General features: G+C 36.5%; 1 protein-coding gene across 2 annotated transcripts; it reads left to right on the top strand.

Annotated features, from left to right (window-relative positions):
• The first annotated feature begins 725 nt into the window (after positions 1-725).
• On the top strand, positions 726-14,251 carry LOC149020164 (uncharacterized). Of its 2 annotated transcripts, XM_089148260.1 has the most exons (9): positions 726-918; positions 4,181-4,261; positions 5,294-5,353; positions 7,355-7,457; positions 9,668-10,277; positions 11,904-12,039; positions 12,608-12,775; positions 12,861-12,971; positions 13,293-14,251. In XM_089148260.1, the coding sequence occupies exons 2-9, from the start codon at positions 4,181-4,183 to the stop codon at positions 13,524-13,526; spliced, it is 1,503 nt and encodes a 500-aa protein (XP_089004386.1). In that variant the 5' UTR covers positions 726-918; the 3' UTR covers positions 13,527-14,251. The 2 variants fall into 2 exon arrangements, with proteins under 2 accessions (XP_089004386.1, XP_089004387.1); XM_089148261.1 differs by lacking the exon at positions 726-918 and having other exon boundaries at positions 4,219-4,261; positions 5,294-5,336.
• Positions 14,252-14,267: the final 16 nt, after the last annotated feature.

The raw sequence follows: 14,267 nt of genomic DNA on the forward strand, positions 1-14,267 counted from the left end.
TCAAAATGTCGGCAAAAACTCATGTGTCAATGGTGTCTCTAGCCACCGACATGGTAACTTTTTGCAAACATTTTGGTGACTTTTGGTAGTGGAACCTCCACAAAATCGAGTATCTGGAATTACTGGAATCTCGCTACTATTTCACTTGAAATGAGAGAGAGAGAGAGAGAGAGAGAGAGAGAGAGAGAGAGAGAGAGAGAGAGAGAGAGAGAGAGAGAGAGAGAGAGAGAGAGAGAGAGAGAGAGAGAGAGAGAGAGAGAGAGAGAGAGAGAGAGAGAGAGAGAGAGAGAGAGAGAGAGAGAGAGAGAGAGAGAGAGAGAGAGAGAGAGAGAGAAATGAGGTCACATATGTACTTGTGGACCTGCAATGGTGGAGAAGAGCTGTGGCGGTGAGGTGTTTCCATACACGGAGAATGTGAAAAAGAAAGTTTCGAACTAATCGTTATCTTATTCTCTTCCGGCATCCAATAACACCTGTAGCAGTAGAACTCATACAGTTGGCAGCGAAAGTTTTGATTTTTGCCATATTTCCCCGGTTTGGTGATTTTTCGACAACTTTTCGTTGTTGACATTTCGATGCTTAGTTTCGCGTTGTCTTGAGTGACATGCCAATTTTTTGTCAAAATGTTGTGACATTTAAGCGAGATAATATACCTTGTTTTTATGACTTTATCTCAACAGAATAAAAGGGCAGTTTCATGCTTATCAGAAAATGAAAAAATTGCTATGTTTTCAATAATATTAGATTCCATTTTATTGGTTGGAAACTGATCATTATTTGAGCGCCAGCTATGTAAAGAAACAGCTTTAATGGTATTCAAAATTGTCGTTCGGAGTCTGCGAGGTTTTCTATTCAGGATCGAACAGAGCGGGAATTAGAGTTCGTGCTACTCCAGTAACAGTGTAGAACCTACGATAGGTATATAGAATTTCTTCTCTCTTCACTTCTCTTTAAATCCTTTCTTCCTAGGGATTTCTTGAATCCTCTCAAATCTTCTCGATGTTTTGTTGCTTGAAATAAAATTTATTCGCCGTTGTTTGTTCTGGAATTTCCGTGCGATATTTTCATCAGACCCTGTAAACAATATTTCGATACTCTTTCTTACATTGCAGGTGATTCTTTGAGGATATACGGATGTTATAAGTTTTTTAGCCGTTTGAAGCAAGTGAACTTTCTTTTTTGTGCAGTATTTTAGTTTTCTATGCATTGGATTTTTTTCTTTACCTGACCTTTAATGTTGCGCATTTTAGGAGCATATTGTTCCGGCAAAACTTTGTTTACTTATTTATGAACAGTTAGATTTGTTGCCTTGTTGCTGCTTTTGAAGAATTTGTAGTTGTAGGTTTGCTGTCGAGATGTTTATTTAATCGTTCCTCTTTTAGGTTCTATAATTCTATTGGTACAATTTTGAATTAGTTTCTTCTGCATTTGAAAGCTATTATAAGTTAAGAATCCGGAAGAGTAACCATCCGCCCTACTCGAGAAAAAAAGTAAAAAGCGAGAACGACAATTTTTGAAGAAAGATGATCTTTGATGATCTAATGCAAAAAAGTATGGGGCTTTTGCTTACCTCAAAAGCGAATAGAGTTTAGCTCTGTGTCTGATTGTTTCCCCGATTTTTGTAATTTCTATAAGAAATATGATCTATGATAAATATATAGACGATTTTTAGATAAAATTATGTAACGGTACCAACAGAGAATGGCTTCAGTGCAGGAACTTAGGTTTCACTGAGTCCTCTCTGACCACTTCCTTTATTTCCCTGATTTCTTTGCCTGGTCAAGCTTCAATTTCAAAATTCATTTAATAGCTGAAACTTAAATTCCATCTATACATAAATCAAGTTGTGTTGACACAAGTATGTTCTGATGACAGAATTCAACTCTATCAAAAGTAAAGTCTCTGATGGGTCTGCACTGGTTTAACCTGGAGTTACTACAATGGTTTAGATCTGAACAACCCCCAAATTTTCTCCCAATTTTCTTCCTTGTCTATGAAGTTGATTAATATGACATCAAAAAGTCCTTATGGCCACCCTTCATGAATACGTCCAAGGGTTGGTTGTTGCCAAACATTGAGTTGAAGAGTTGGGAAGTCTGTTTCTTGAGCATCCATTATTGGTTGACTGTTATAGTGTTAAACTGAGCTTTGATCTTGAAGACATAGCTCATTGGCCATGCTTGGCTTTGGATTCTGGTGGATGATCTCAAATTTATGTTGACCGCAAACTTGTTATGTGGGTGTGTTGACTATTTACTCTCTCACAACATATTGGATTTTGAAAGAATTTATTGTTGCTTGTCTATTTTCAAGAGAGCTTTATGCTGCCCTTTTGAAATTCATTAGCCCAGTTTCTCCACCCTCTGATCCATAACCAGCTTTTACACCAGATGACCTATAGCTGAGAATGAATATATCAGAATATTAGGGGAAAAAGGGGTTGGCTTACTGAAGAAGTATTGCATTGTTTCTCAATAAAGAAATTATGGGTCAGATTTCACTTCTTAAATAAGATTTACAAGATTAACTATCTAATGCTTAGCAACTACCAACCACACAACTACTCATTTCTTGTTCTCACTACTTCCAAAAATGCATAATATCTAAATCAGTGACTCCCTCCCATATTTAATATGGTACAACTTAAATTTCCAAAAGTAATAGTATTGATCTCATATCTATTTGCCTTAGATGAATAATGGTGTTGCAGTGATAAAAAAAACAAGTTAGCGGAAGATACATAAAGAATTCAACTACAAAGAAAGAATTAATTTTCAACTGCATTCATGGTTGTCAAAGAGTCCGCCTAAGTGGCAAGGCGGTTTTTCAACCACTTTGTTAACATGCAATTTTTTTGCCGCTTTTTCACCTAATTGCTACCACTTTGTTGCCTTATTGCCGCCTAGACGCCAAAACTTTCACTTTTTTGACATTTTGTACATGATAATATTTTTTCTTGATTTTTTAAACAATCAAATTTTATTTTACAAAGCCGTATATGAACTTAATAGTTAGTCATTTTTGAGATTGAGAATCAATGAATCATTAAATGGATAAGGTACTTATTTGGCATCACACTATCATAGAGGTAAGTAAAAAATGTAAAATTACTACTTTCATTTTCATACTTATAATTTAATATAGTTTATAGTCATATGTTATGATGCTTGATGATATAAACCTATGTTTGTGTTCTTTTTTCAATAATCTTTCATAAATTATAATTCTTGAATGCTTGTTTTTTAGATGAAGATTATTCTTGAATGTCTCTTTAGCTTATAATAGAAATTTATCAGCATAAAAGTAGTCGTATTGAAAAAGTTTGAACCAACCGCTTTGGTCGCCTTATTGCCACCTAGGCGCTGCTTTGTCGCCTAATTGCCTAAGGTTGCCTTGACAACTTTGATTGCATTAAATCATTTTGCATAAATTTTAGGAAAAGAGGAAAACAGAAGATCAATCTAACAACCATCTTTTTGCCTAGAGACTTACAACTTGAGGAGGCATCCAGCAATGTCAACTTGTATATTTGACATGACATAGCTGGACGTGTGAGATATATTTAAGGTGTGGTGCCCTGCAAATCATAACTACTTGAATCTACTCGTACTGTTGTTCTAAAGATAAGATTCCTAAAATTTAGAATCCTATAACTGGAACTCATACAAACCCCTTCATGTGCATGCTGTAATATGACATAAAACAAAGCTGAAAATGAGAAATAATATCCCTACCTTTATTAACAAGTAGAATTATAACTAGAAGAGGAAAATAAATGTCCTAAGCAACCACCAAGACATTGTCTTCAAGGAAACAATAATTCCACAAGCGAGAGCTGGCAAAAGCTGGTAATGAAAGAAATCCAACTTGAACCACATCAACAGTGGTCTTAATGCAGATGAAGATCCAATCCGGTGATGACTTATTAAAGCATCCTACTGACCACCTGGTTTGATGAAAGGTTTTTGTTTTGTTCACTGGATATTTCGGATAGTGGCATACATTGAGAATCTGATGGATCTGTAACATTTCTCTCTATAGTAAGGATGACTGTTTGTGATGGGCTTCCTATTACATTGGCACTTGTAGGTGCAGTGCTTAAATGGTGCATATGTAATGGTTTTTGTTTGTTTCCTTATATAGCATTGGTATATTGTTAATTTTTTCTGCCCCTTTGCAGATGTCTAGTACCTTCAAGAGTGACAATGACCCTTCATTCAACATCGATGAACTCTTGCACTTGGGAAGGATGTGTACTGAGGTATGACTACAATCCGTGTGCATAGGGTGGGGGGGGGTGGGGGTGGGTGGTGTGTATGTGTGTGTAGCATCAATAAGGTGTTATTGTAAATCTTGTGTTCCGTTGCAGAATCTGTTAAGCTCTGTGGTTAGCTATACAACTAAATATTTACTAATCTTTATGACTGTTTGATACTAGAGGTGAAGACAGGTCGAAGGAACACTTTAAATTTTACAAATAAAATCGCTACACTAAAAAGAGTTCTTTGTAACTAGACTCTAGTATTATGTTGCTCTTGTTTTGTCTAATTGTATTACAAATAATTTATCAAGTGAGAAGATTAGTATGGCCGGTCACAAGGAGGGTATATGTAAACAAGAAATGGTCCTGTCTTTGTTTCTATAAGAACCACATCAAGAATGACACCAAGCATTAGAAGCCAAAGATGGAGCTTGAAAACTCCACTCCAGCCAACTGCATCTACAGAGAATGTGGAAGGGTGACCAGTTAAAAGGAGAGAGTAAAAAAACCCAAATATTCAAAAGTCCCTATTGAGTTTCCATCATCATGATACTCGGACAATTTTCCAACAACTAGAACCATGGAAAGTCCGAGATATGATGTAGAAAATCAATTATTTCCATAAAAAATGCTATGAATTTGAGATTTGATCTGTTGATTTTATGATTTTATGATTGATTGTTGTTTCCACTTTCTCGATATTTTATTTAAGTTGAATGGTGGTTTCTTTTTTTTTTTTTTTTTTGGTATAAAAGTTGAATGGTGGTTTCATGAATCTTTTAATTTTACTCTATTCTTTGCTTATCAGGAGAAAATTCTTGCTTTCTGTCTTCTTAATTTAATTTATTTGATGAAGGAGTCTAATAACAATTTCATTAAATGCAACTGAGGAGAAAATGCTATTTAATCTCCTTTACTTCATTCAATGCAATTATTTTATCTCATAATGGTGTCAAAAATTTTGGTTTTTTATTTTATTATTTTATATTTATTTACTCATAAGTCATCCATTTCTTATTTCGTTGGATGCAGCTGAGGAGAGAGAAGGACATGCTGAGAGAATCCCAATCTCAAAGTATTGAACTGATCAAAGTAATATGTATTCTTAGATTCTTGTATTATTTGTCATGTGTATGAATATCCACAGAAGTGCTTCAAGTACCTGGTCAATTTTTCAATTCTCATGTATGGTTGTTGGGGGAAGTCTATAAAATAATTAAAATTGAGTATTTCAATTTCTGTGGTAAATTGAACTTTATTGATTGAATATTATTTTCTTTCCCTTTAAAAAGGCACCTTATTTTCTATAGAGTTGTTATGTGGATATATGTTAGGAACTAGACAGCATGCTTTTTCAGTCAATGTATGATATAATCAGAGTGCTAATCGGGAAACTAAAGTTGGTTTCTGCAACTAGTTTGGGCTATGATGGGCAACTATTGCTTTCTTGCACAGCTGAGTGGGAATTCAGGCTTTGTAGGAAGGGGAACTGAATATCAGAGTTCAGAAATTGTATGCTTGTGAGATTTTGTGTGGACGGTTAACTTGAGTGGATCATTTCATAGGGTGAATTTTTTAGTCTTCTTGCTACACCTGCAAGTTACTATAGGTTTGGTGTTGATGATGACAACAGGTGAATAGGGAGAACAATTGGAAAACATTAAGGTTGCGTTTGTTTGCAAAGGTGTGGTGGGAAAAAAAACATGTGGGCCCATTGTGTGGGGTGAGGGAGAACAAAATGAAATGAAGAAATTTTGTGGAAAAACGATAATTGTGGGTCTCATTTTTTACTTTTCCACACTTTTCCACAAAGTCCCACACATTTTGTGGGGTTTTGAAAAGGCTTGGGGTGGGAAAGTTTGCTTGCCACCTCACTAGACAAATTTCCTTAAATTAAAGAAACTTGTTTCTAACTTTCCCACCCAAGCAACCAAACAAACTACACTTTTAGGATTTAAAGGAAAATTTTGTTTTTTCAAGAATTTTCCCACCCCACCTTTATTCCAGCAAACAAACGCAGCCTAAGAGTGAAAACTTCCTGTTTGAAGGGGTTCAAGCAGAATGTTGAACTACGGAGTCTCTTATATAAGTTTCAGCCTGCTTATCAGTGCCTCTCTAGCTCAGATAGGTTGACAGTTCAGATGAAGGAGATAAAGACCACTCTTCTCACCAAACCATAAGTGGAGAGATTAGGACTGCTACTGCTTGAATTCAGCTGATACTGGAGAGAATAAGAGGATTGCAAAGGAAAAGTAAAACTCATTCACCATGAAGAAAATATGTTTTTTTTTTCTTTTCTTTTCTTTCTTTCAGAATAATATGGAGGTGCTAATCAATTCTGTAGGCTTGTAGACACATATCATTAACTGAACGGCTACAGTGAGATGAGAGAAAGTGGCACAGTCTATCTGTGTCCTTAATTGAACTAAATGTTTTACAGTAGGGAGCTCCTAACTTTGTATGTTATGTTCATTTCAATGATGTTTTTGACTTGGCTTGCCAGTTGCAAGTTGTCCGTCCAGTTATTTAACAATACAACAATAACTAAAGTGCAAAATGAATGTTCAACATGTATTTTTATTTGGGACTGTAGAAGCCTCATTGCATATTGTTTAATACTTAATCGCTTTGTGAAGGTCAACTTTGGAATTCAATGGAAATACTGAAACCAGAGGAGTCATTTTAAGACTTGTGTCTTGAGTCTGTTTATTTAGAAATTTCTAGGTTGAAATGTGAATAATGACCTGAGATATGGTTAGCTGTGCCCTGTTCTTCTTGCCTTTCTCTCGGTTCTGGGATGATGGCTGGTGGAGTCATTTTGGGATTGTGTAAGGTTCAGCCTTAAGAACCCTAGGGACAAGGAAAAGTCTTTTGATAATGTTCCTGTTAGAATCTTCATGAAATTTTAATCTTAAGTTGTTATTTACATTCTGGATCTATAAGTTGACTTGAGTGTTTCAGGTTTTTGCTTAGTTTCTGAGCTTGGTTTTTGCAGTTACTGAAAGAATTGAAAGAAAATAGGATTTGTTGTTTCAATATCATACTTCTGTTGTTAGTCTGTCATCTCTGATTTCCAAGCTTTGGTCAATGCAGATGCTAGAATTTGATATCAAGACATTGTTGGAAGCCCGCTTAGAAGACAGAAAATACATTGAGGATTTGGAAACAGAAACTAGACATTATTCAATGGACATGAGTAAGGATACCCATCTAACATTTTCATCTGCCATTGACTCAGAATATTCCTTTATTTATTTAGATTATCTTGTTAAACATGTCACAAAAGAAATATTTATATCTATATTCATAAAGAGAGATTATTTCTGGGATATTGTTGCCTCAAAATCACTCTAAGTGAAACCATGTATTGGGTGAGATGATCACTAACCTTCATGACAATTTGGATGTTGGTCTTTTTCATCAACCTATTGTCTATGTGTAATATAAAAAAAAATCAACGATTTGAAAGAAACTGATTTTGATTCAAGGCAAATAGTTTGCTTATTGTGTATGTGTTTGTGTCTACAGAAAAAACAAGAACTCAGCCTTATCCCAACTAGATGGGGTTGGCTACATGGATCTTTGCTTTCCAATTAGCTCTATTCAAGGTCATACTGGATACAAGGCATAAGCATTCATGTCTTTTCTCACCACTTCTCCTAAGGTTATTTTGGGTCTGCTCCTTGCTCTTTTGGTTCCTTCAATCTGGATTAAATCACTCCTTTGGAATAGAGCATTTAAAAACCTCCATTGGGCATGGTCATGCCATCTAAAATGACTCTCTTGTAGCTTATCATGTATCAAAGCACCTCTTAGACCAGCTCTAATATGTTCATTCTTTACTTTGTCCTTCCTAGTTTTGCAACTCATCCATGTCAACATCCTTATTTTTGTTATATTGAGTTTATCTATATGATGCTTATTTACTACTTGTTTTGTGCCACAAATCATAGCTGACTGTACAACAGTCCTAGAAAAAGTTCTAAAGGAAGACATTGATCAAGCAAACCTGAAAGCATTTCTCCATTTCATCCATCCTAGTTTAATTTTCTGGGGGAACATTATCTTTTATATCACTTTCTTTATTTATGATTGAGCTAAGATACTTAAAAATAATCACTTTGCTGAATCTCTTTTGCATAGAGTTTTGCCATCTCATCATCCATCATAGTATAACCAATTGCACACCAGATTGTTCATGGATTAAAACCTTTTGATTCCATGGTTGATCTCTATAACTCTAACTTGGCATCAATACTAGTTTGTGTCTCATCTACCAAAACAATGTCATCAGCAAAAAGCATAAACCAAGGAAACTCATTTTGATTCCATGGTTGATCTCTATAACTCCAACTTGGCATCGATACTAGTTTGTCTCCTCTATCAAAACAATGTCATCAGCAAAAAGTATAAACCAAGGAACCTCATCTTGGATTTCTCTCGTTAAAATCATCCATGATAAATGATGAATAAGGGCTTACATCTTATCATTAATTAATCCAATTGTAATTGGGAATGCACTACCTTGGTCCCTTATCATTCTTACATTGGCTAGTGGATCACCATACATATTTTTAAGTAAGTCTAAATATTTAACTAAAACAATTCTATTCTATAGTTAATGCCAAATTAACTCTCTAGTTATTTATTCATCCCAAAAGAAAACACTCTGTAGTCTCTATCATAGGCTTTTTCTATTTCAATAAAGACCATATGAAGACCCTTCTTACATCTCTATATCTCTCTATAAGTCTCTTAATTAGGTGGTTCTCTAAACTACTAGTTTCTTATTTCAAATGGGTTTCTATTATCCTCTCCCATACTTTCATCCTATGGCTCGTGCGTTTCATGCCTTGGTAGTTATTGCAACTCTAAATATAACCATTATTTTTGTAAATTGGAACTGCAATGCTTCTCCTCCATTGATCTTGTATTTGTTAGTACTCATAATCTTATTAAACAGTTTGGTTAGCCAAGATGGCCATAGATTGCTAAGCTCTTCCACACTTTTTTTGGGGATTTCATCTGGACTTTGTGCATGTGTATGGCATTCTATAAAATTTATCAGGAAGTTTCACATCCTCAGTAGTGATCCTAGTACCTTCAAGGTTTATAAGATCCAACTGAAAATTGGACTCAATTTATTGTGCTAGTACAGGAAACTGCCAAATTGGGAATTTTACCTGGTTGCAATTTAATAATTTTTCTTCAGTGGTTTCTCCTTTTAATAAGTGGACTCCATTTAAGGCCCAGAGAAGTTCCCCTTTATGTAAATAAATACTGTAGGCCCTTTAATCTCACTTTAATCCAATGTTTTATCTTTTGTGTTAAATGTTGTTTCAACTAGGCTCATCAGGACATCATATCATGATTAATTTGACCTTGAATCTATTTTGGTTTAAACAGCACACTTGCAAGATCAACTGAACCTGAGGAATATAGAGGCAAATTGTTTGAGTGAGCATGTGCACAGCCTTGAGATGAAGCTATCAGAGTTTGGAAACTTGAATGAGGAAATGAAAAAGTTGAGGGATGAACTGGAGATATCTGAATCTGAGCGCATGTTCTTGATGCAAGAATTGGAGAACAGAGAACAGGAGTTGCATGATTCAAGATTGTATATTGAGAAACTGGACGAATCAATTTCATCCATGGCATTGGAATACCAGTGTGAAATAGAGAGCACAAAGCTTGATCTAATCACCTTGGAGCAGAGGTCCTTTGAGGGTAAGAAATTTCAGGGGGCATCTGACCAAGAAAAGTCTCAGGTGGATGAGTTAATGGAAGAGTTTGATGTCCATATTCAGAATTCCCAGAAGATGATTAAATATTTGGAGAAGGAAAACAAAGACTTGAAAGAGAAGCTAGAAGTAACAGAGAGGAATGTTCAAATATTTTGTCAAAAGGTTGAAGAACACCTTGGAGGACGGCTGGAAAACCAGGAGAGATCTAAGTTTGGATTTCAGTCTTCTGGCAGGAAGCTGGAGAACCTTTTTCTTGCATCAGAAGATATGAGGTATGTGCTAGTAGCTTCATTAACTATTGTGAATATTTTATATCTATGAGGAAATAGGCAGCAAGAATCTTGTGCTATTGCTATAGTGTTCTTGCTCCATTTAATTAGTTGTTGCCTTTAAGATTATTTTGTATTCAATCTTATTTGACCAGAGCCTGGCCATCTTGTTTCACATTCTTTTGGGTAACAATAAAATATAGCTAATTGTCTAGAAAGAAGTTTTTGAATTGGATTGTTTAAATTATTAGAGATGCTGACGGTCAACCTGGAAGATATCATTGTAGGCACCCATGTTACAGACAATATAATGAATTCTTCAGAAATGCTTTTTATGGTGCCACTTTGAGGTGGTGGAGTGGTGGCCTTGATGAATAGTTCTTCCCTTTATCCATTACCAATATTGGACTGTCTGTCCCAGGGGGTATAGAATGTGGCTCTTTTTGTTACCACTCTGTTTTCTGTAACCAAAGACATGGATACTCTTCCACTTCATAATCTATATCAATCTATCCATTTCATTTGCGTCCATGCTGGTTTGTGTATAGCTGGCTGTTATTTATTTCATAGTTGTCATGGTGCCCTAGGTGTATCTAGTTGGTGAACAGGCAACTTAGCACATGGCAATGTCTAGGAAATAAGCATTCGTGCATGGTAACTTTCTCTGAAGTTATGATTTAACAGATGAGATCCATTTGGTCCAACTCCTCTTTAATGTCGACTGCAGGAGAGGTGGTGGATCCTGCTTGAGTTCCAGGTAGATACCTCCTTCAACTGTGATGGCGGAGGACAGTGGTGGTAGTGGCTGCCAGTACAACCTCCTGGTGGTAATGTCAGCTGCTACTGCCTTCTCCATATCATTTTTCTTCTCCCTATTTAGCAGTTCTCTGGGTTTTGCTCCCTATTTTGCCCAGCTTTCTTTCTTGTTCTCCCCTTTAATTCTATTTCTTGTCTAGTGCTTTGAACAATAGATCAACTGGTCACCTAGGCATCAAGAATGCCTTGATAACTATGTTGATAGCAGCATTGGTGCTTTAAATTTAGTTAAATCTTGAGACTTGAGAGTTACATGAGTACTTAGCTACTTAGTGGAATGTTTGATAAACTCCATATATTTTAAAGAAATTTCCAACCTTAAACTTAGGTGCAGAGTAAAATTCTCACTTCAGCATGGACATATTGGTGTCATGTTGTGGATTCATAGGATTTTTATGAACTGGAAGCTCTAACTTTGGAGATACCTCATTCTGCCTGTTATAAAAATTGAACTACATTTATCCTTTTTCTCCTTGCTAGTTGAATTACATGAATCATGCTGGGTTTGACACTTGCTTTTCCACCTATATGGGGCCTTTATAGGCAAAGAGTTATTTCTCCAATCCCATTTTATAGGCATTTAAACGTGAAGGATATTGAAGGTCATTTGCAATACCTTCCAATTCTCATGTTTGTATCCATGAATATATTTTAGGTTAACCCATCTCAGATGCTTAACTTTTGTGGAATGCCTAGAAAGTTTTATTTTCAATAGTCAGTTATTTCCTCCTTGAAGAATCTAGAGTTATGTCTATATTGACATTCAGGATTCCATATTTGTACTCTTTGTAATATTTTGTGCTGTTTATGAAGCACTTGTGAGGAAGTTTTGGGCCCACTTCTCTCAAAAATGGCTGTTGTAGCTGCTTCAGATGAAGACTTAAAGGAGGAGATGGGGAAGATGTCACATCAGATCCATGAATATAAGCTTCTCGTGGAGCAACTCAAGGTATTAATCTACATATCATGATACTTCCTCAAAACTTGTTCGTGAAAAATCAAATTGCATATATTGGGGGCGCGGGGGAAGCTTCTCACTCAACTCTGTGAGATGATGACCTTTTTAATCCTGAGAAAAAGAATCACCCAAGAAAAACATGCTGAATGGCCATGTGGTCCTTAATCCCAGGTACAGGAGCACATGAAATTACCATCCCACCCCATGTGAATTAAAAAAATCCAATCCATGTTGATTCCCCTGCAAGCACATCCACATTGGCCCTGCACTTAGGTTCTCCTACAGCCTGAGCAGCACTGATGGTATCCAATATAGGTGGGTCCCACCCTTGGGTACCATAACCTGGGCAACTTTGTAATCTCTTGCCCTTGATCTTATGATGATGTGAAGTGATGCTGTGGTATTTAATACTTTCCAAACAAGCAACTTTCTGATAATAACTATAAAATTGAAAACTTTGAGAGTCTTTGAAATTAAGTACCTTATTCTGAGTTTACAGGGTGAGCTTATAGTGCTTCCTCATGGAAACTTAAAACCATATTCTTTAAATGACCATTAGGAAGAGCTGAGGAAAGAGAAGTCCAAGGCAAAGGAAGAGGCAGAAGACCTAACTCAAGAAATGGCTGAGTTAAGGTATCGAATTATGGACATGCTTGAACAAGAGTGCAAACGTCGTGCTTTCATTGAACAAGTATCCGTACGAAGAGTAGCTGAGTTAGAGGAACAGGTTTTGATTCTTTGACTGCCCAAATTTTCAGAGCGGAGAAATGTCAACTTCATATTCCTGAATTTCTTTCTCCTCTTCATGCAAGGTTCGCAAAGAGCAGAGGAAGTTTTCTATTGCCGCCAGACAACTCCGTGAAATGCAGAAATTAGCCGAATCAAGATCCATCGAAGTCCATGGTATAGAGAATGTGTGGGAGGTATTATTCTTCTTCAAGGGCAGATTACTCAGTTCTAAATTGTCTCTCATCCAGGAGCACAAAGGATTGTATGGTTTCCTATGGAATTATGTTATATATATACATATACACATACACACATTCTAGAAAATCAGGTTGTTCTATTCTTACTTGATATTTAGTATAGGGAGCAGTATAGGGAGCACTTCGGTAGGGAGAAGGTAAAAAATTGTAGATTTCAATGTGTAGTTCTGTTTTCTATTTATTTAGTCATTTTCCTTGCAATTTATTTCTTTCCCAAGTTTTGTTTACTTAATATTGGCTTTACTATCCTTATTTCAGGGACTGAGCACTGATCAACATATAGATGAAGTGTGCAGCTGTGGCAACTGCCCAATCGCAGGAAATGTTTCGATTTCTTGTCAAACAGAAGAACCTGTTAATGCTGAACCTTCTGAATTGTGTTCAACTGGTGATTGCAGAATCTCTAGAGCAGCCATAACATGGCATTCAAATGACAATGAGATATTACAGAGGAACTCTGAAAACCCGATCACTGAAACAGCAAATTGGTAACTGATGCAATATGAACAAAATTCTAGAAAGCTTTGTAAGGTTGTAGCTGTATCATCAGGTCCAATCCAGTTGATGAGCGTTGTGCCCTGAGCTCGGCTCCCCTTGATGCCCATGGGCTCAGTCCCATAGGTTTAATGATTCGCAGTGTACAGAATAACGGAACTGAGCCAGTGTGCTTGCGTAGGGGCAGGTGTGTGTGTTTTTGTGCGCTCAGAAGCATAAAAGAAAAGTGCATATATTGATAGTGTTTTGCGTGCTCAGCAGGTTTTGGATATCTAGAAGCACCAATCCATGGAATGTTAGTCCCAGCCCGAGTACAAGGTTTGAAAAACAGCAACCTGAGCTGCACTTCTTACTTTGTCAAGGCTTTGCTCGTCTCCTAGTTTACCCCTCATTTGGGGTTCTGAAGTAACTTATGAAACTGCGAGCTTTCTATCTAGCATAGCTAAATTGTACTGTTCTTTCAAGTGCTACATGGCCAAGCCCATACGTTGTGTAATTGGTGGCATTCAGGAAAGCATGACACTAGGCCTAGGCCATGCACATCGTCTCATACCTTCTTCACCTAGTATTCAAGACTGCACTGGCAGGTTGAGATCAGTCATTAAAGAATATATTGGAGCGTGGTGGACAGATAATAAAGTCAGAGAAGTACACGCTTATGAACAAAGACTGGCAGCCAAGCTGGTCAATCTTGGATTGTAATCTTAGCTTCATCAGTATCTTAAGAAAAGTCCTGTA

Source organism: Hakea prostrata, chromosome 3 (assembly GCF_041222555.1).
Source record: "Hakea prostrata isolate BN-2017 chromosome 3, UWA_Hpros_2, whole genome shotgun sequence".
NCBI lineage: Eukaryota > Viridiplantae > Streptophyta > Magnoliopsida > Proteales > Proteaceae > Hakea > Hakea prostrata.

Excerpts from the sequence above, each read along its gene's own strand:
- LOC149020164 (XM_089148260.1), top strand. The coding sequence starts at position 4,181 with ATGTCTAGTACCTTCAAGAGTGACAATGACCCTTCATTCAACATCGAT. Across the intron at positions 4,262-5,293 it reads TGGGAAGGATGTGTACTGAG|CTGAGGAGAGAGAAGGACAT; the intron begins GTATGACTACAA and ends CGTTGGATGCAG. Across the intron at positions 12,776-12,860 it reads TAGCTGAGTTAGAGGAACAG|GTTCGCAAAGAGCAGAGGAA; the intron begins GTTTTGATTCTT and ends TCTTCATGCAAG.